Source organism: Rousettus aegyptiacus, unplaced genomic scaffold (genome assembly GCF_014176215.1).
Source record: "Rousettus aegyptiacus isolate mRouAeg1 unplaced genomic scaffold, mRouAeg1.p scaffold_m13_p_3, whole genome shotgun sequence".
Lineage (NCBI taxonomy): Eukaryota > Metazoa > Chordata > Mammalia > Chiroptera > Pteropodidae > Rousettus > Rousettus aegyptiacus.
In genome coordinates, this window is record NW_023416306.1 from 122,911,329 (window position 1) to 122,932,946 (window position 21,618).

The 21,618-nt window shown below is 41.5% G+C and overlaps 1 protein-coding gene and 2 pseudogenes across 3 annotated transcripts in view; 2 read left to right on the forward strand and 1 right to left on the reverse strand.

Annotated features, from left to right (window-relative positions):
* MYO5C (myosin VC) overlaps window positions 1-21,618 on the reverse strand; it is an 85,085-nt gene that overhangs the window by 15,744 nt on the left and 47,723 nt on the right. For all 3 annotated transcript variants that reach the window (XR_001599155.2, XM_016162688.2, XM_016162689.2), the window contains exons 22-33: window positions 20,481-20,645; window positions 19,057-19,150; window positions 16,008-16,071; window positions 13,811-13,991; window positions 11,511-11,604; window positions 11,134-11,197; window positions 10,962-11,042; window positions 9,930-10,110; window positions 8,213-8,306; window positions 7,695-7,758; window positions 6,248-6,395; window positions 1,820-1,907 (exon numbers count right to left, since the gene is read on the reverse strand). Coding sequence is in view for 2 of the 3 variants with exons in the window: in XM_016162688.2 (XP_016018174.2) it covers window positions 1,820-1,907; window positions 6,248-6,395; window positions 7,695-7,758; window positions 8,213-8,306; window positions 9,930-10,110; window positions 10,962-11,042; window positions 11,134-11,197; window positions 11,511-11,604; window positions 13,811-13,991; window positions 16,008-16,071; window positions 19,057-19,150; window positions 20,481-20,645 (1,318 nt within the window). In the remaining variant the exon portion in view is untranslated. The remainder of the gene's footprint in view (window positions 1-1,819; window positions 1,908-6,247; window positions 6,396-7,694; window positions 7,759-8,212; window positions 8,307-9,929; window positions 10,111-10,961; window positions 11,043-11,133; window positions 11,198-11,510; window positions 11,605-13,810; window positions 13,992-16,007; window positions 16,072-19,056; window positions 19,151-20,480; window positions 20,646-21,618) is intronic.
* On the forward strand, window positions 1,553-1,679 carry LOC118601470 (annotated as a pseudogene).
* Window positions 16,874-16,992, forward strand: LOC118600460 (annotated as a pseudogene).

The following is a 21,618-nucleotide window of genomic DNA, read 5'->3' on the forward strand; positions in this document are numbered from 1 at the left end:
AGAGGTGGGTTGGAACTGTTGGAAATGCTTCTTGAAATAGGTAGCAATCCAGCTGGGCCAAGAAAAGCGAATAGCCTCTGGTGGATGAAAAAGAAGGCAGCGTAGGTAAAGAGTTAACAGAACTCACTACTGCATGAGAATTTCTGTTAATTTACTAGCTCTGTTCTCTTGGAGAATGATAAAGGTAGTGAGTGTCAACTGTTTTACTAAGCCACACTGTTTATGGTAAAAATGACCTCTGATTGGTAAATTGCATCTGGACTGGGAATAATAAATGAAGGAGAAATACCTGATAAGGACATCATACTTTGGGTATCTTTGGGCATGATGACTTGTATTGAGGCATGTTTTTTGCAGGAACCCTGGAAGCTAATGCCATCTACGTAGTATTCAAAAGACATTGACTTCCTGCCAACAGCCATATGACTGGGCTTGGAAGCATATCTTCCAGCTCCAGTTAAGGCTTCAGATGACTGCGTCCCTGTTGACAACCTGACTGTAACTCAGTCAAGAGCCAGAAGCGCCGAGCTAAGCCTCTCCAGGATTCTTGACGCTCAGAAATTGTAATAACACCCAGTGTTTTTTGTTTTGTGTTGCTAAATCTGGGTTAATTTGTTATATAACCACAGATAATACAGAAAGGGAAGTTGATGCATTCTACTTTAGAGACTCTGAGTTGCAGGTGCTAAGAGAAAAGCAAAGAAAGTAGTCTTAGAGTCTAAAAGGGACTGAGCCTCCAGGAAGGAAGTGAGGAGTAGGAGGTAAGATTTTGGAAATCCTTATGTAGAGACGGCAGTTTATTCATTTATTCTAACAATGGGGACATGATGAGAGGTTAGGAAGGACAGACATGATCCCTGCCCTTGTCATGTATCATTTAATATTGAGGGGAAAGATCTTCATATTGGTTTTGAATATTTTATATTTGAGGTAAGAATTGAATAAAATAATGACAAAAGAGTTCTTCAAAGAAATGGATACAGAAGAAGACAGCTGAAGATACAGCCTTAGAGATGAAGGTTCGGAAGAAGAGGAAGCAACATGAGACAGAAGATGAAGTGTCAGCCTGCATCAGAGGACAGGAAAGTTCAGTGGCACAGAACCAGATGAAGGAAAGAAAGGCACAGGGTCCTTCCCACAGGAGCTCATGAGGACACTCAAAGTGTGATGTTCACTCCATGTTTAGGACCACAGTCTGGCTTCTTAGTTCTCTCCTCATCCTACGTAACTGGGAGAGGAAGTGAATTTCAAAGAGGTTGAACTGAAACTTGTGTACAGTTTCATTTTCTGAAAGGGGGAGCCAATAGAGGAAGAGTTTAAAAGTATTCATTAAAGGGTATCCCATACAATGGCATGAGCATATTTGGTATTATCTGAGGGCTGGTGAGCTATCTGTCTGCCTTGAAGGGTCTTTCCATTAGCCCATCACTGAGTCCCAAACTCCTCCAGTAGAAAATCATTCCTTTGGGTCTCAAAGACTTTGGGCCATATCAGGAAATAAAGACTTCAATGTATGCTGACCTTAGCGCCAGGTTCAAAAAATAGGAAAGTAGTCTACAGCCATGCTACCCTGAACAAGCCCTATCCCGTCTGATCTCGGAAGCTAAGCAGGGTTGGGCCTGGTTAGTACTTGGATGGTTGGATGGGGGACCACTTAGGAAAACCAGGTGCTGTAGGCGTAAAAAATAAAATAAAATAATAATAAGGGATTGTAAGCTGACAGGGTCCTTGCAATCTGTGAGGTCAACCAAGGGTTGCCTTGCCTAAAAAAAAAAAAAAAAAAAAAAAAAAAAAAGAAAAGGAAATGTTATTTTCCCACCTTTTTCTATTGTCTTGGTTAGAGTCTTGACTTGATCTTGTAGTTTTTTAATCACTCTGTCCTTCATGTCTAACTCTTCTTCAAGATCCTATAGAGAGCCAAAACAAACAAACAAAAAAGCAAGGACATTAGCTTAGAATTATCTAAATTTATTTTTTGGTGATAGCTTTATTGAGCTATAATTCATATACCATTCAATTCACATACGATTTAAAGTTTACTATACAAACCTAGTGGTTTTTACACAGTATTGTGCAAGCATCACCATCACCTAATTCCAGAACATTTTCATCACATCAAAAAGAAGCCTATAATTTTGAGCCATTACGCTCTCATTCCCTTCCAGCCCTTGGCAACCTCTAATATACTTTTCATCTCTGTATATTTGCCTATTCTGGACATTTAGTATAAATGGAATCATATAATATGTGGCCTTTTGTGTCTGGCTTCTTTCACTTGGCACAATGTTTTCAAGGTTTATCCATACCATACATAACATGTATTGGTGCTTCTTCATTCTTTTGGGGGCTGAAAAATATCCTATTTATAATACTCACATTTACTTTTCCTTTAATAAAGTAATGCCCATTGTAGAAAATTTAAAAATATGAATGTGCAAAATGGGTTCTCTAGATGTCAGAAGCTTGAGGCAGAGAAACTTTTCAGAGATCGATCGAAGTCCTGGCTTTGCCTTTCCTCACTGAAAAGGGGTGGCCCTGCCTATGCTGATTTTGGCTTAGGAACTGGGAGAGTTCTGGATGCCTAGAAATATTTCCTATAAAGGGCATAAAATGTTTAGCCTCTTCTTGAATTTCAAGGGTTTTGACACAGAAAGGATTCAGGGTCCCCCAATCCAGCAATGCCCACTCTGCAGGGTCACTGCAGCCCTGTGCCCTCTGGGGATTCTTGGGGCCAAGGGAAATTGTGCTGTTTCTACTCTGCGATTACTTCTCCCCTACTACAGTTCTGTGTTCCTGGCTAAACAACTTAAAAACTTTATTTGCCCTTTCAAGGGGGGATGTAGGTATAGTTTCTTCCCTCCAATTAGGGCCCATCCTAATATACATCTGATAATAAAAATGTTACCTATCAAACCCATAATCTGGAGGAAACCACTGTTCGCGTTTTATTTCATTCTTTTCCCTTTTCTAATATGGCACATAAATGTTTTATAAAATTAGGATCATATAAAGTTTTTTAGCATTTCATTTTATTTCTAGTTTCAAGTATATAGTACATTGGTTAGACATTTATATAGTTTATAAAACGATCACCCTAATTGGTCTTTCTCTCCTCTGGCTTTCCACCTAGTTAACTGCATTCCCTATGGTGTGCTCCCCATCCCTGTGACCATCTATCAACTATTAAATTGTACTTCTTTACCTCTTCATCCCTTTCTTCCAGCCCCCCAACTCCCTCCCCTGTGGCCATCACCAGATTGTCCTCATATTTGTGAGTCTGTTTTCGATTAGTTTGTTCTTTTTGTTCCTTAGATTCCACATATAAGTGAAATCATACAGTATTTATCTTTCTTTGACTTATTTCACTCAGCATAATAACCTCTAGGTCCATCTATGTCTTTGCAAATGGTAGGATTTCATTTTTTTTTTCATGGCTAAGTAATAGTCCATTGTTTATATGAGCTATAATTTCTTTATCCAATCATCTGTTGATGGGCACTTAGGTTGTTTCCATATCTTGGCTATTATAAATAGTGCTGCCATGAACATATGGATGCATAGATATTTATGACTTATTTTTTCGTTTTTCTTTGGATAAATACCCAGAAGTGCGATTGCTGGGTCAAAAGGTAGATACATTTTTAAGTGTTTTTTGAGGAACCTCCAGACTGTTTTCCATAGTGGCTGTACCAAATTTCAATCCCACTGATAGTGTATGAGGGGGAATCATGTAAAGTTTTATATCTTACATTAATCTCTATATTGCAGATACTTTCCCATCGATAATATACCCAAACCATCATTTTAATGGCTAAGCAAGCCACATGATATATAACAATTTAACCTACCTACTCTTATTAGACATTCATTTTGTTTCCTTTTTTTTGCTGTGATTAATAACACTATTATGAACACTCTGAACAAAAATCTTTGTCCACATACCTGATTACATACTAGGGACAGAATCTTAAGAGGTTGTATTACTGAATCAAGGGAATGCACTAATGTGAATCGGATATTTGCCTCCAAATCACCCCTCAGCAACTTTACACCAATTTATATTCCCAGAAACCAAATACGACAGCGTTTGCTTCAAGATGATCTTACCAGCACCATAAAATCTCTACCATTTGAGAGGTAAAAATAATATCTAGTTTTAATTTTGAATGTCTGATAAATAGTTGGATGATCACTAAGTATTTTTTTTAATTACTTTTTTAAATAAGGATTTTCTTTGACTCTAAGGATTAGTAGGTTAGTGTTCTCTCAAAATTCATGTCCACTTAGGACCACAGAATGTGACCTTATTTGGAAATAGGGACTTTGAAGTTATAATAATTAAGCTAAGGACCAAAATGAGATCACGCTGGATTAGGGTGGGTCCTAAATCCAATGAGACTGTCCTTATAACAGATAGTTTAGGACACACGAACAGAGGGGAGGCCCCGCAAAGATAAAGGAAGAGATCAAAGTTATGCTGTCGCAAACCAAGGAATTCCAGGGGCCACCAGAAGCTGGAAGAGGCAAGGAAAGCTTCTACCCTAGAGACTTTGGAGGAGTGTGGCTCTGCCAGCATCTTGAATTTGGACTTCTGGCCTCTATAACTGTGAGAGAACAAGCTTCTGTTGTTTTATAGCACCGAACTTGTGGAAGTTTGTCATAGTAGCTCTATAAAACTAATACAGTTAAGTCTCATTTGTGCATAAAGTCCACTACCTAATAATATATAGGAATTATATTCTTTTCTGGCATATTCATTTGTAACACTGAGGCTGCTCATTGGTTTGGAATTGTTTGTTGGAATGAGCATGTAGATATAACAGTTCCTTAGCTAAGTGCACTGCAGAAGCATCAGGGCTGGCTTGTCCCTGCCTGAAAACAGAGCTCCACACGTAGGGGTCTTCTACAGAGAGGGCACTGAGTGGGGCTTCACTGTTCCTGGAGCATCAGAAACAAACACAAATCCCACACAGGTCAGATACTGACATACGCAGAGCCACACGCTTGCTTTTAGGGAATGTTAGTTCACCTGGACAAGACGTGCGACATACACATGACTCACTCACAGATCCTCTCCCTTACCATTGTCCCCAGCTGAGTCCCCAGGGACACACATGCAGGCATAGCTTCAGAAGGCAAGCCAACCTCACACACATGTTCAACGAACAGTTGTTTATTTGGTGTGATCTGAGGAGTCTATTCTCTGAGGAAGTTGTATTCCCTTCAAAAAGATGGCCATCGTCTAGGTGTCCTTCACGGGAAATCTGTTGCTTCCTAGTAAATGTTAAACTCTCCAGATTCCTCCTTTTCGATATGATTATCTTGAAAGTTAAATCCTGATGCTATAAAATGTAATTTTACCTTATCATGGTAAAATTTAATATTTAAAAATTTTCTGTCCTATGAACAAAAAATCGGGGCTCTGACAGTGGGGAGCAGGGCCTGTGGGCTTGTCCAGGCTGTCTGGTGCCCTAATGAGCCCGCCACGCCAGAAAGGGGCCTCAGAGTGCTCAAAGTGCCCCGTCTGCTACTTCGTGGCTTCTCACTCTTGTGGATTTCACACCAACACAATTTCAAAAAAATTGCTAGAGACTAACATAACACCGCCGAATTTCTTTTCTTTTCTTTTTTTTGTTAACAGATATTATCTGTCAATTTTTTTCAATTATAGTTGACATTTAATATTATTTTATATTATTTTCAGGTATAGCATAGTGGTTAGACACTGATATAATTTACAAAGGGATCTCCCTGATTAGTCTAGTACCCACTTGGCACTATACAAAGTGTGTTGCCAAATTTTATTTTGACAAGGGCATTTACAATTTGATGAAGACTTTAACAATTTAAAAAGTCTGTCAGCTACTACCATCATCATTTCATGGAAGAACATTTTGACTTTAAAATTTGTAGGAAGGACATACCCCCAGAATAAAGCATGGGCATCATCACCTCAGATGGGTGCCACCCACGGGGCAGTGTGAGCAATGAACCGCCTCATCTCTCCTCTCGCCCCTCTTTACTTTATCAGGCACTTTCTTAGGTGGCCCCTTAAGTCCCGAGGATCCCCTGCTGTGGGCTCAACCTCAGAGACCACCTGTTTTCTGAGATAAGGAAACAGACTGTTCCGACAGGAGGCGGCTTTTGGTCTACAGCTGTTCACTGCATGTTTTAAGTGGCATTTTCCCCCCTTTCGTGACATCCACACACAGGCAGCCATTTACCCAGGAGTTAGAAAATTTCTCACCCTATTTTCCATAGTGAGACGAGATGTTTCCTGCCGGACCCTGCTCTCAACTTCACTTTCAGTTTTGAATTGTTTCTTCATGTGCTCACCGGCGTCCTGCATTTCTTGAATTTTATCCATCAGCTTCTCATTTGGGGCTTCTGTGGTCCTAAGAAATGGCGAGATAAAATTTTGGTATCAATTTGACTGTCCTGGAGAAGTCGCTTGTTCATTGTCAAAATAAGCACTGATATCTCCAAAGTTGGAAAACCACTTTGGCCAATTTATGTATAAAGTAAACAGTACCTGAATAGGGGAGTCCTTGAAGGGAGCAGAAAGAAACTAGGGTTAGCTGGGGTATAAAAATGTCCATGAACTGGCAGCCCAGTCTCTTTAACCCGGTAAGAGCTTCTCACCCCTACCCACCTATACCACTTGACTGTTCCCAGGGGACACCCACACCCACTCACACTCTTGTGATCAAAAGCCTAATGATTATTTCCTTGTAAACAGCCCGGGGACCAGACACTCAAAAAGACTAGAATCAGGGAGAAGAGAAGAAAGAGCTCATCAGGAGAGTTCCAAAATAGTCATGGGGATGTGAAGCACAGCATAGAGAATACAGTCAATAATACTGTAATAACTACGTATGGTGTCAGAAGGGTACTAGTCCTATCGGGGGGGAATCACTTTCTAAGGTATACAAATGTCTAAGTACTATATTGTATACCTGAAACTAATATAATATTGTATGTCAGCAGTAAAGGAAAATAAATTAATTTTTTAAGAAGTTATATAATGATGTCTCATCACTTTCCAACTCTTTTGGGCCCTCATTTCATCTCAATCCTATCAGTGAAGTCACATGACTAAAAAATGCTTCTCTGGGATGTAGTGGGTTTGTTTAGTGTTCTTAAAATTAAGTATCTCAACAAGCTGGCAATAAAACACAACATTTTTCTCATATGGCTCTACCAGGGTACCAGGCTCTCTGCTGGTCAATATGTAAATTTGGGGAGATAATCAGTGAAGATTCTCTATCAACATGGATGTTAAGCCTAATCCTAAATGATCTGCTAAGAGAAAATCTGTTCTCACACAACCTTTTTTAAAATCAGTTCTTTGAACAGGAAATCCATGTGCACGTGGTATAACATTCTAAGGGTTTAAAAGGGTGTGCAGTGGAGTAAGTCTCCTCCCCTGCCCTGTGTGCTAGCCATCCAACCCCCCTCCCTGGAGCCAACATGTTTTGTTCGTCTTGTTTCTCGCTCATTCTCCCACAAGGGGTGTGTGCGTGTGCGTATGTGTGTACACATGTATTTCTTTTCTGCACATCTGAATGCTATTATACACCTTAATCAGCATGTTGCATTTTAAGCTTGATAACATATCTTGGTATCTCTCACAATTTCAGAAAAGAAAAGCATGACATGAACATGAACTTAAGGTAATACATGGTAACACTTACTCTCTTCGTATTTCTTCCTCCTCTCGATTGGGATTCAACTGATTAGACAATTCTTCTAATTTTCCTACAGTGAGAATAACTGTCAGTAATCTGGGAGCCATATCGCTGTATTCTGATTTGGACTTGGTCCTTTTAGAGTCATCAGAGGTCCTAAGCTGTATCCAGCCAGAGTTTAGGTTTTGTTTGGTCTGAACAATGTTTAAATTTTTTAAAGGTATTATTTAAAACTTGTGATATTTCACAGCAAAATCTGGATTCCTGGTTTTTCTTTAAAAAAAAAAAAAGGAATATCAAGCAACACAGGGGTCTTCATTCCTACAGGGAAATAATCAACAGGACTTAAAGGCAGCCGCCCTCCTTAAATGCTCATGCACCTTACCGTACCCTCTACCCAGCCTGGTTCTCGTGTTTATGTCACCTGTCTGGCCCCACATAAAATCAGAGTTTGAGACCCCTGGGTACGAAGGCTTTTAGAGGAAACTGGTTTCTAAAAGCAGGTTCACGAGAGTTCCAGTTACCTTTCATGTTTTCAGTTTGTTCATTCAGGCGGATTTCAAGATCTTGCTTCTGTTTCTCCAGTTCTGAAATTTGCTGTTTAAAGTCTGGGATCATCTTTAGAGAATAATTAGAAATATTAGAATATAAAATACTTTCATCTATGAACTTTAAATCTCAGAGCGCAGAAGTAAACTAAACTGTATAGGTGTTTAACCCCATGGAACAAATGTCTAGTTATCTGTGTAAGAGGGACAGCCAAGACATTAGACTGGATAGATGTTATGATTTTTTACCTTAAGACCTACATAGTCACAAGCAATACCAGCATGCTCAGAGGGAGCAGTTCTCACACTGCCACAAGCCCCATATCACCAAGGTCTCCTGGAGAGAAGGAAGGGTAGTGTCTGGGGTGGGGGGAGAGGGAGGGGCTGGGAATTCTATGCTGAGTTGAGGGAGGGGTGATATAAAGAAATGGCAGCCAGTCTCTTTGGTACACATCCAGAGACATTATCTCTTCATCTAGGAACAGGAAAATCATCTCGCAGGGGTCCCATTGCACCCTTTGAATTCCAGGCTGTGCTTTGTTAGGACAGGTCTGGAATCATCTAGCATGTTTCATAATCCTTCGTCCCTGTTTACCTGTATAGTTCTTTAAATGTCCATCACCTCCATTCTCAGGCAGGTAAAAAGTTTTTTCTGTTGTCCTAAGTGTTTATAAAAATGCTTGTGCCTCTGAAGTTCAAATGAATTCTTGTTTGATTGTGCAATCGAATCTCACTGATGCATATTCCTCATTTCCTCATTAACATTTCCCCAAGGAAGAAACAAAAGTGTGCAAGTCCTTGACTACTGCTCCTCATGCCCACTGTGTCCAGGGCATATCTCCTCATCTGCTGATACAGCCCTGAGATTTCCTAATACTCCCAGGTTATGCAGAGAGGAAGAAGGCAGTAAAGGAGTGGAAAAAGGGCAGCCAATGAGGCAGGATGAAAACTTAGGAGAGCACGGTGTTCTGGAAGCCACCAGGACAATACAGAGGGAGAGGGTGTGATTAATGTAACATCATCGAACTTCGCTGAGACACCAGGATGGGGGTGAAAAGGAACCCTTTGTGCTCAGCCTTTTGTAAGCAGATTCCGTTGGTGGTAGGGACATGCGACAGACGTGGGCGGCCGCAGAGTAGGTGGGAGGTGAGTGGAGAAACCGCGGTTGGATGGCTACTGAGCAGTCTGGCCAAATCCCCCAAAGAAATGGAGTGGTGGCTGCACGGGATTTGAGGCCAAGAAAGGGATGTGTTTTGAGTGAGGAGATTCCTAAAGCCTTTCTCCATGCCAGCAGGAATGAGTTAGAAGAAAGGATGGGACATAGGCGGTGAAAAGACTAGGCGTCGTGGAGGAGGGACATCTTTGAAAAGGTGAGATGAGGAGCATGAGTGGAGATTCTGGCCTGGTCTCATGCTCCCCTCTTCAGAGTTACCCTTCACCTTAATATTTTTTCAAGGGGTTAGGGCTAGATTTAGATACACCCCGCCCTTTCCCCGCCCCAAAACACACTCTCAAAACAAAGTGCTCTCCAGGCTGGGGTAATTTTATAGTTTCTCTTTAGACCCAGTTATTTCACTCCTAGAAAATATAATTTTGACAAAGCCTTTCACTACGAAAGCCTGAATTTTATTCCACTAATGAATAAAATCTCTAGAACAATGGCCATGACCAAGGCCCATGGCTGAAACCATACCATATTTTCTGATGTTAGTCGAGTAACTTCATGACGAATACTTTCATTGATGTCATTCTCTTCTCTAAATAATTTCTGCAGGTGGTTGATTTCTTGACTTAGATGAGCCACTTTGAAGTTCAAAGCTTCGATATCTTTTTCATAGCAATCCTTCTGGGACTGGAAGTGGCTCTCCAAAACGCTGTGAAAAGAGGAGTCAAGAAATTAACCACATGATCTTTACTCTGCTGTGCTGATGACTGTGACAATATACATGTGTAGCAGTTACGAAAACCACAATTTGAGCCATGAACTAAACACAGAAAGTTTACTTATGTGCACAAATTAGGACCATGGAATTATAAAATCCTTCTAGCTAGTTAGGAGGCATTGGGTGGCATTAACATTCAGTTAATAATAAAAAATTATATTTTATACATTATTAAAATTATATTTTTACTCTGATAGTTTAAAAATATGTTCTATATGATGCAACGGTGTTAAAGATCCATGTCATTATACATTTCTCAAAACCCATAGAATGTATAATATTGAGAGAACCCTAATGTAAACCACTCTGGGTGATAATGATGTGTCAATGTAGGTTTATCAATTTTAACAAATGTATCCTCTGGTGGGAGATGTTGATAATGGCTATGCATATGTGGGAGTAGGAGGTATATGAGAAATCTCTGTACTCATGCAGTTTTGCTGTGAACCTAAAACTGTGATAAAAGTTTAATATAAATAATGCAGCAAACTCCTGCTTAAACATATCTATATATCTATAGCAACACTGACTAACTCATTTGATATAATCAGTTTTCACTGTATAGGTTATGAGTTTTATTACTCAGCAAGGTAGCTCATAGAGATCGTTCCTCATTATTAAACTAATTAATTCTTGAAGAAGTATTTCCAGTGATTATTAGATCATTCTACTGTAATAAATGTATTTTCTCTATCAAATCTATGTAAGATAAACATTTGGCTTTGCAACAGTCTATTATCTTTGAAAAATCAAAAAGTTTAACCCTGAGAGGACTTTCTCACCGTGTTGCTTTCTTTAGTCCTTCATAAGCAAACCAAAGTTCTCCATCTTCATTTAAATGTTCCAAGTCTTCCACAGAGAGTCTAGAAAATAAGGAGGGTAAAAAAAAAATATATATCATCTCTCTCACGTGTTAACATGTTTCTAAATGTTTGATAAAGCAAAAATGATTACCTGCTTCTTACATCTTCAATGTCATAGCTTTCAAGAAGTTGTTTGGTGATCTCTGACATCTTTTCTGAGAGGAAAAGGCAGAGCAGGTATAAATTACATTTCTGTATGACTTATCTCCTCTTCTCTTTCTAGGGCCCAGTTTTCCAACTTCACAGAGGCTTCAGCTAATGGTCCCATCAGTTAACTAACTTACCAGTTATTCAAACAACCAGCTATCCAACCAACCAACCAATCTACCAGCTATGAAGCCAACCAGCTATTCAAACTATCACATATTCAACCAACCTCATACCAGTTGGTGGACACATTTCCTTAGCAGTGACACTTATGATACATTCAGTCTGCACCTCAGGGGCTCAGTGACTCATTTTTGTTACCTCTCATTTCCCGTTTTTGTGACTGCACATGTTTTTCCACGTCTATCTTCTGTGCCTGAAGTAGCTCTATCTCCTTTTCAAACTCAGAGATTGTCTGAATCACAGCAATGATTGTATCAGGTGAAGAAAAAAAAATAGCTATTATGATTTATATCAGACAAAGGGAATATTCTGATAGTATTGTGCATCTATACAAGGTATCCTCACTGCAGTTCCTTAGTTAAAATTTTGTTAAACCATCACTCCCCATACAGTGTTTAACTGCTCAAAATACTGTTACTTATTCCCAGGTCTACTCAGTTGTATCAATTGAATTAGTTTCCCTACTTAAAAGGGAACAATAACCACTTACTATAAGCTTGGGTGAGATAAAGAGGAAGGGGAGCCAAGAGAAGTAAAATCAAAGGGGCTAAATTCTTTCACCGTATGGTGAAATATTGGATACAAGGATGTAGGCAAGGCTGCCGCCTTCGGAACTGTGCGTTTGGGCTCCAGCTAAGTTTAGCAGTGGCACAGTGGCAGAGCCAGGGTGCACCCGGGCGGTGAAGGGCTGGCCCTACGGGCATGACCGGGGTCTACTGAGGGGCAGCACTGGTTGTAGGCAAGAGGCTATATTTTGCCTTTATTCACCTTGTGAGTTCAGCTTGAGTAAGAATCTCAGGTTTGTGTTTTTTTTTTTTCCAATTCCCCCTGCCCCACTTTCATCCTTGACCTATGGATGTTGCCATCTCCCCTTAAGAATTGGATCTCTGAAGGCGGGGTGTCTCCTCCCACATGCTCACGGCACACACCCGGGGCCTGGTACACCCACACACCCGGGGCCTGGTGCACCCGGGGTATGGTGGCTCTGCTAGGGCTCAAACCCAGGACCTTCTGAGTGCAAAGCAGATGTGCTAACCACTACTCTATGGAAACACCCCAGGTTTGTGTTTTTGTAGCTACAAGAGACATGCAAAGGTGAATAACCTCTCCTTGGTATTTTCTGTTAGCCTAAGTGTTTAAGGGTACAGCTCTTGTTTCTAAAGGGGGTGAGACAGGGATTGAACAGACATTTACTGATCATTTTACACATACAACCTCATCCTTATGACAGGCCCATATGGTGAGCAGAGTGATCTTTCATAGATTAGAAAACTGAAGCCGCATAAAGAGTAAATGGCATGTTTAGGGTCACATGGCAAGCTGACGGGGGGGGGGGGGGGCCCAGGGCCATGCAACTGAAAGCCCTAATCTTTGTCATGTTTCAGTCGATGTCCCAAGTCATGTGTGTATTTACTTATAGAAGGATTATAACAGGTATAACTTGGTGATTATGGGTTATTTTCTTTGAAAATCAGATTAATCTTGACGTACCACATTGGAGAGTCGGGACTGAAGTCTTAGTTACCCAAGAGGAAGTAAGTGACGAATATTGCTGCCCCACTCCACGCGCAGCCATGTGATTTCCCAAGATATAGATTGCAGCTAGGTGACAGGACATCAGTCTTACGTCACTGCTGAGAATGAAGCAGTAGCAGGAACATGTGGTCCTTCCTGATCCCATTGTCCAACCTCTTACTTCTAAGCAATAGGAAACCAGGGCCCGGTGAATATGGACAGCTCCGAAGTGCAGAGGCGACCCGGATGTGATTCCTAATGCTCTTTTAAGCCTCGCATGGCTAATCCATAACAATTACAGAAAATAATTGCATAATCTTAACAAATACTACTAACATGTGTGTCACATATTTAGTGGAAGTTGAGAAGCTTTCCAGCCTTACACTGGAATATCTTGCATTTAAGAGCAAAGGGCCACACGGGTTTGTGTTTTCCAGTAGAGAAGGAGTGCCGTTAAGCTCTGATTGTCCAGGTACAGAGCATTGCTTCTGTAGGGTTTTCTGATAATAGTTTAAAATGTATGATTCTGATAATAAGGTAACTGAATTTTAATATAGGTATTTATAGGTATATAACAGCATGATGGATTGTATATTAAGGGTTCGTGTCAATTTATAATTTAATTTGGACATATCCTCTAAGTCAACATATTTGAGCATCTTTGTGTAAGTGTAATTTCTAAAAAATTAGAAAGCTGACCTTTCGAATAAAAAAAAAAAAAAACAATTACTGCTAAGTCAAAGTCAAAGGAGGCTTGAGGTTTCTACTTGGAAAAACTGAAGTTACCAGGGCCCTTTCTTTTGCCTTTGGGCTTCATACAGATGCTTTTAGCCGTCTGATGCTGTGGGAATGTGAAACTGCCCCCTGTGCAGGTAAACTCACTCAGCCAGAGGGCGTGTTTAAAACTGAGAAGCAGCTTCTACCTTCGCCTGCTTGGTCAGCCGGGCCACTTCCCCCTTCAAGCCGTCAGAGGTGACGCGCTCTTCCTCCACTTGATGCTGCAGTTGCATTTTCTCATCCTTGAGAGCTTTAATTTCTTCTTTCAAAGACCAGATCTGCTTCTCATAGTCTTGTGTTTTTAGTTCAAAACTTTTTTCAAGAAGTCTAGCCAGCAAAAAGAAAAAAATAATTACTTTAGAATTGTCTCTAAAGTCTTACCCTGAATTAGAACAATACATCATTTTAAAAATGAGAGGAGACTTGGAAAGGGGGAGACAAGTTAATTAGGATCTATTGTGACAGTTCCAATAGACAATGGCCTTATTTTTAGCTATCTTCCTGTCCCCTTAGGTTAAGGAAGCTTCTTATACCTTCTGATCTGAGTAGAGTAGCTCTATAATTGTCACCCAAATGAAACGCAGGAGGCTGAACTTAAAGACTCAGTGGCGGTTAGGGTATAGCAGTCTCAAAACTCCAGTAGTTCCATGTGGCCCTTAGGAAGGGCCACTTCCCTCAGCAAAGACATTGGCATGTTCTGCCAAGTCCTGGCACCTGCCAAGTTCCAAAGCCCTTGAGGGTTTTGGTTTGGCTTGGTCCTAAATTAGTTAATGCAGCCATTTAATATGTCAAAGGGTTCAGCCCTTCAAACATTCTAGAACAAATGGCAATAAGTCCAGGTACTCCAAAGCCCACAAAAACTCAATTCCTAGTGAGACAGTTACTCAATTAAATATGGGATGACTGACCAAGAAAATAAATGAAGAAAGATACATGACCTAGACTAGCCCAACAAAGTCTACGGGGGCCCAGTCAGAGTTGAAACAGTCCTAGGGGCTCTACGAGTTTATTAATCATCATTCTACTTGCTAGGCTGACAACTCAGTTCATTTTATGACTTATTATGACTTATTTATAGCACAAAGGGGAAAACCCTAAAAGAGTCCTATTCCCAATAGGTTTTTGTTTCATTTCCTTTTATAGATATTATTAAACTTTTAAACTTTGTTTTCAAGTTTAAAAAAACCTACAGTGCTCCTAAGAGTCCAGTGAAATACATCTGTAGAAGCAGACTGCAACCAGAAGTCTCATGTAAAAAGAATCATGGATTTGCAGCTTAAACTGGTCGAGTGTGCACCCACATAATGTGGGTGTCTTTGTGCCTCTGGAGGGTTGTGACAGGGGCCAAGACATCCGCCCATCAGCTGACCAGGCACCAGACCAAGCTACAGGTGAGTGCTGATGAGGACTGCAAGAGCTCAAAGTGACCTTGCTCTTCAGGCCCCTTGCTTGAAATGATAGTGCTCCCAGCAGCCCTAGTACGCAGTGAGATGCCAAGAACTGAGTTCCTCTCCTAGAGTTGAGAATTCATTGAAAAATAGATTTTTCAAGGTAAAGAGTCAAATATTCCTATTTTAAGACTGATGTAGGACCAGAAACACTTTATTTCTCAATGCTTAGAGCCCCTCGGTGACACTCCTTCCTCTAACCTTTTGGCCTCTTGCCTCCACAACCAGACTCAGCCTCTCCTGATAACTAACTGCATGGGGAAGTTATAAATCCTACCACCCCACGCAGCCCTGAGCTTACTAGCCCCCAAGAGAGACATGCAAAGAATGTTCCTCTCTCTCTGCCATGCTGCCACACATCCCTACTTTGAGAGCTAAAACTTCCGAGTTGACTCAAGAGAATGGAGTGCAGACTGCAGGTTATCAAAAGGTTTGATATTGACATAGGAAAAGTGTGGCTGGTTCAGTTCAAGGTCATGGGCAGCTGTCTTAATTTTTGTGAGGTGGGTACCATCCCTTGTTATCTGGGGCAAGAGTCAAGTAACAGATATAACAGGTGGGGCAGAGGGGAGGGGTTTATTCTCTGGGCAAAAATCTTTCTTCTTGGACTTGATGGAAGTTAAAAGGGGTGACAGTCTCTTTTCACTGTCTTAGTGATAAAGGGAAAAAAAGAAATTCCCAGTAGTCCACTGTCCACAACTGCAAACCTGTGCAGTGTCTGAAACTCTGTGGGACTTAGCTCTCAAATCTCGAAGTCTTTCACTTCCTAAAAATATTCACACCCCATTTTCCTATATCTGTGATCTTCTCTCTGTAAGCTGAGAAGCAAAATATAAAAGAGCAGAGAGAGAGAGAGAGAGAAAGCAGTAGCTGTAACGTAAACTAGATTTCATACATTCTTTGCTGTTCTTCTTTTTGTACATCGTCAAAGAGCTGCTTGGTAAGGTCATCCATTTTTCCTGAGAAAAGAGAAAGCTCTTTGAAATATGTCTGCAAATCAAGGCCTTGATGGAGTCACACCATGTTTAAGAAAGTGAGAAGGCAAGAACAATTATGAAGCATTTATTATTAAGAGGACTTAAGATGAGAGTGTGACTGTTCTATAAATGAGAGAACTGGACAAGGGTGGGGTTAAAATAATAATTCTCACAAATTTTTCTTGTTGGGATCTATCGATAGTTTCATTAATAGTACTTTTACTGGTCTGAATGGCACTTGTTTGATTAAAATAGGCATATTGGCTTTGAGATAATAAATATTATTATTAAAAGCAAACAGAAAATGGTCGATTTATGATAGGGCTTCCCAATGTCAGCACTGTTGATACTTCAAGCTGGGTAATTCTTTAACGTGGAGAGGGGGGCTGTCCTGTGCACAGTAGGATGCTGAGCAGCTTCCCTGGTTTCTATCCACTAGAAGCTAGTAGCACCTCTGTTCCAGTTGTGACAAATGAAATATCTCCAGGCATTGCCAAATGTCCCCTGGGAGTACAGAGGTGAAGAAAAGTGACTCGGTTGATTGAGAACCATTCATTCATGATAATTGAGAAAATAATGAAGTATCTGACTTTATCTTGGGAAGACAAAATGTAAAAAAGATGCTGTTGCATTTGAATACGATAGTCTCTAACATAAAGTACAGGTTTAAGGGGCAATGGACAACTAGAAAAGAGTCACTGGGTTCTGGACATCCTCTGGCTGTGACAGCCCCACGTTCCCACCACATCCACGTACAACAGGTGCCCTTCAAAAGAAGAGCAGGGTCTACAGCCATGCTACCCTGAATACACCCGATCCCATCTGCTCTCGGGAGCTAAGCAGGGTCAGGCCTGGTTAGTACTTGGATGGGAGACCACCTAGGAAGACCAGGTGCTACAGGTGTAAAATAAATAAATAAAAATTAGAATACATAAATAAATAAATTCACTTTAAAAACAAAACAAAACAAGAGTAGGATGACAGATGCAGCCCATCAAAACCTGATGTCCCCATTTATACTTGGCTAACACGTAATTCTTGAGTTGTGTCTCATTTCTGAGTCCTGCCCCAGAGGGGAGCCCAAGGGTGAGGTGACAATAGCAATCCTCCAAATTATTTGGTTAAAAAAAAAAAAAGCCAATAGTTTAATAGTTTATCTAATGCACTGTCACATGTCCCTGAATCAAAACGATTGTTTTAGAATGTCATGAGTCAGCAAGAAAATATGAGGGAAGATACTTAAGCTTGAATTTAGAAGCCAGTATATTTAATTTAATTTCAGTTTCCAATTCACTCACAGCACTGGCTTCAGTTCTGATGCTCACCATCTTGGGTCATTTGCCAAGGGCCTAAAGAGGCTGTTCAAGTGTGACTTTCTTCCCAAGAGCAATGGGATGGAGTCCAAGCTGGAATCTCAAAAAGGGGAAATGACTCTGATGATGTCCCTTCGTCACAGGTCACAGGGTAAGCAAAGACATAAAAAGCATCGTTTGCCACAGGTAGGGAAACTCTCAGGATGAGCATTTTATAAACACTGGGTTTGAAAGTTTTCATGCACTTTTTAGAAGAAAGTATGTAATCGTCCACCCAAACATGTCAATGAAGTTAACTATTTGCAGAACACACTTGTGGGAATTTAAGTTTTCTTGTGAGAAATTCCACTTAAAGTTAGAAAAAAGAACTAATACCCAAGAGGAATGTATTATAATAGAAAAAAGTGGCGGTGGTAAGTCCTTCCCTAATTTGGTTCGAGGTTTACTCACAAACCTCTGACCTCCCTCTGTTCATCAAAGCCCACATCATCACAAGGTGGAGGGCACACAGAATCTGGAGCAGGAGGGCACGCCCTTCCTGGCCATCCTCTGAATGGCTCTGTCTGCTCTGCTGGCCAGGACTCAGGATGTTTACTTCCTCCTACCAACATGTGCTTCTCCTGCACTCTGACCTGAACCCGCAGGGCTCCTGCACTCCTCTGGGTCCTGGTGTATCCAGCCCCTGCTAGGCCTGTGTTAGATCCCCAGGCCTGGACCCTTGAGCCTCATGATCCACATCAGATCCTAAGGAAACTATCCCTGGATAAGACAAATAACCGAGTGTGCTGATTTAAACTATCTGGTAGGAAACCACCAGTCACATGATCCTGTTGAGATTTAGCAATTGTTTGGAACTAGAATTTGAGTTGGGAAGCTACGAGCGGATAGAGCTAGGCTCTGGGTGGCTGCTCCACACCCTTGACAAAAAGTGATACCACAACTGACTCCAAGGGCCTGCGGATGACGTGGCTCGAGGGCTGAGCTGGGCCCTCTCTGTATAGGGCCAGGGCAGTGGCAGAGGATGTGCGTACCACTCAGACCAAGTATCTTGGACAGATCTGAAATCTGACTGAAAATTCTTGGCAAGCAAGAAACATAATTCCAACATCACCCTGATTGTGCATCAGGATACCGCAAAGTTTAAAAAAAATATACAGATGTCTTTTACTTTGTGAGTTATATAGATGTCTAATTACCATGTTGTACACCTGAAACTAATGTAATATTGTATGCCAACTGTAATTGAAAAATAAAAATATTATTTAAAAAAATGATGTCTGGACCACTCCTGCCACCACTACCCACAGGTGCACCCATGCGCAAACAGACTCACATCCTCTCGTTTCCTGACAAGACAGTTCCAGGCTTACAGCCCAATTACTTGTACTCTGCACATGGCCTAAGAGGGTCTGAGACAGGGATTGCTGTGCTGTTTGACAAAAGATGAGAATAAAAACAGATGAATCTATAGGGTAAAGTTACCACCACTTAAATATAGTTATTCTCTGTGGAGCAAAAGTTTTCTTGTTACACTAAGTATACACCAGAGATTCTGATTCTGCCTAACCCGGTTCTCACCCAATCACTATTTCTGGAAGAACTGGACCACTGAACTCATGGATACACACATGGGTTAGGCCACCTTGGGCTTTACCTCTCAGCTCCTCCGTCTGCTCTTGAAGCTGCTGCTGTATTTGCTCTTTTTGTTGTTCCAGTTCTGAATTATGCTTCTGAAGCTTTGCCAATTTCTAGAAAAGGGAAGGAAAAAAAACTTTCTTGAAAACCTCATTTCACGTTTTGTCACCATTGCCTTTCTCAGTGAAAAGCGGTATATTTTTAAATTAGAATATATATGTATACACACACACTCCTACACCCACCCACCCACATACACACACATTTTTTTGGTCTCAGCTCCTGTCCTTGGATAGCAGCCAGCACCAGCCCACTGCAAGACATGACATTTACTTTCACATGCAAGGGTTCCATGTGATTCCATCAAGCAGACACTAGTACCTAATCTTGACTAGCAATGGCTGAAATCAAGGAGAAAGAACCAAACCAAGTTCTCCTCAAAATCAAAGAAACTCCTCTATCCTTCTCTTGAGCTTCTCGACAACCAGGGTATTTACATATTAAATATGATATAAACGATTTATGGTATGACACGGATTGATACTTTCAGAGTGTTATTACTCTGGAAGGATATGTGATCTTGACATAAGTTCTATTATTTTAGCTTCTCTTGGTCAAGCGTATGCTGAGCTGGCAGCTGGGGCCCCAGGGGCTGGCTGATGGCTGGTAACTGGCAGTGCGGGCAATGCCAGTAGCTGTGCTGGTGTATCTGGGCGAAGGTCCATGGGGAGAGCAGAGGGATGCCCTGGGGCTCCAGGCTGCCACAATCCTGGGTGCTGTAGGACTTTCAAAAGTGTGGGAGAATTGACAGTAATAAAGACAGCCTTAGAAAATATTAGCGCATGCCTGTGCAGGGCTCGACGACAGGCACTTGGCTAAATTGCTTATCTGACAATTTCATTTTCACGATTCTGTCAGGTCTTTGTTATTTGTATTTTATAAATGAGAAAACTAAAGAGGGTAAGGGACTTGCCTAAGGCTGCCCAGCCAGAAAGCAGCAGAGACAAGATTTGAACCTGGCACACTGGATTTTTATGTCTACCGCTTTTTTATTGCACCGCAGAGATGAAAACCTGCCCCGAGCTTTGCACTGCTGTTCTGGGGAAGGTGCTTCAGGGGACACACCAGATGGGCCAGCAACAGGGAACCAAACTCACCCTGGAAAAGAGGGAACCATGATGCCAGGGCTCCTTCTTAGCCTTTCATCACTTTACGACAGTTGAAAAAGGAAACCTTATGCTGGGCTTCTTAAAGCCTGAACCTCCTCCCCGCTCACTCTGACTCTAGGGCTCCACCCTCTCTCCCCTAAAAGGGGGTGCCATCTGATGATGGAAGTCAATGGCAAAATCTCATCTGCTCTGCAGAAATCTGGGGCAAAATGCTGTGCTGTGGTCTCTTCTGTGGAAACTCTTAGGTACTGCCAGAGTCACGGCCAGCACAGACCTCTTCCACAGCAGTCTTGTATCTCTTCCCCTTCTCCTCGTAATTGTGCCTGTGGGCAGCTGCTCTGTCCAGTTCCAGTTCCAGTTTCTGAATCTTCTCCATGTCACCGGCCCGAACAGCAGCCAGGCTGGTCAGCTTTTCCACCAGCCCATGGTTCTCTTTGTTCTAGAGAAAAGAAACAGCAAGTGCTTAGGGGTTTACGCCCAGTAAATAAGCTGTTCCATTTGGTTCTCAGAACGTTTAACATGACATCTAAATCTTTCAGAGTTTTAGTTATACAGATCACATTTATCATTATGATGGCATAATGAGCATCTTTATTCCAGTGAAAAGAGAGGCAGATCTCATCAGGATTGTTTCTGAGCTGGCGATTCTTTTAGTGTGGGGCCAGTCCAATTCTGGAGCTCCAGGACCACCCTAGCGTTGTGGGCTGAATTGTGCCTCCCACTGTCCCCCCACCCCCTCTCCCTCTGCAATTCACAAGGCAAAGTTCTAATACCAGTACTTGGAATGTGATTGTATTTGGAGATAGGATCTTCAAAGATGTAAATTAAGGTAAAACAAGGTCATTAGGGTGGGCCCTAATGCAGGATGACTGGAGTCTTTATAAGGAGATTTGGACACAGACACACAAGGAGGGAAGATAATGTGAAGACTTAGGGAGAAAATAACCATCTGCAAGTCAAGGAGAAACAACTCTGTAGAAACCAACCCTGCCAATACCTTGATCTTAGACTTCTGGGCTCTAGAAACGTGAGAAAATAAATATTGTTTAAGCCACCCACTCCATAGTAGTTTGTTATGGTAGCCCCAGCAAATGAATACGCCCAGAATGGAACCCAGGCGGTGTAGGGACTCCCACGGGCCCTGCTCCCAGCTGACCACGGCTGTTTTTCAGTGCTGTTCTCTGCATAAGAGATATAACATGCAGGTCTGTTGCAGAGCAGCACAATGAGGGGAAATCGCATCAAAATCTCACGTTTATTTGTTTACACCGTCATCCACTGATGAAGGACCCCTATTACCATATTAAAAAGCTTGCCTTAGGTATTAATTGAGGCAAGCCCAGGAGTGAGTTTTACAGACCTGCGTGCTGCATATTCCTCAGCCTCTGTCCACTGGCTGAGAGCAGGCGGAT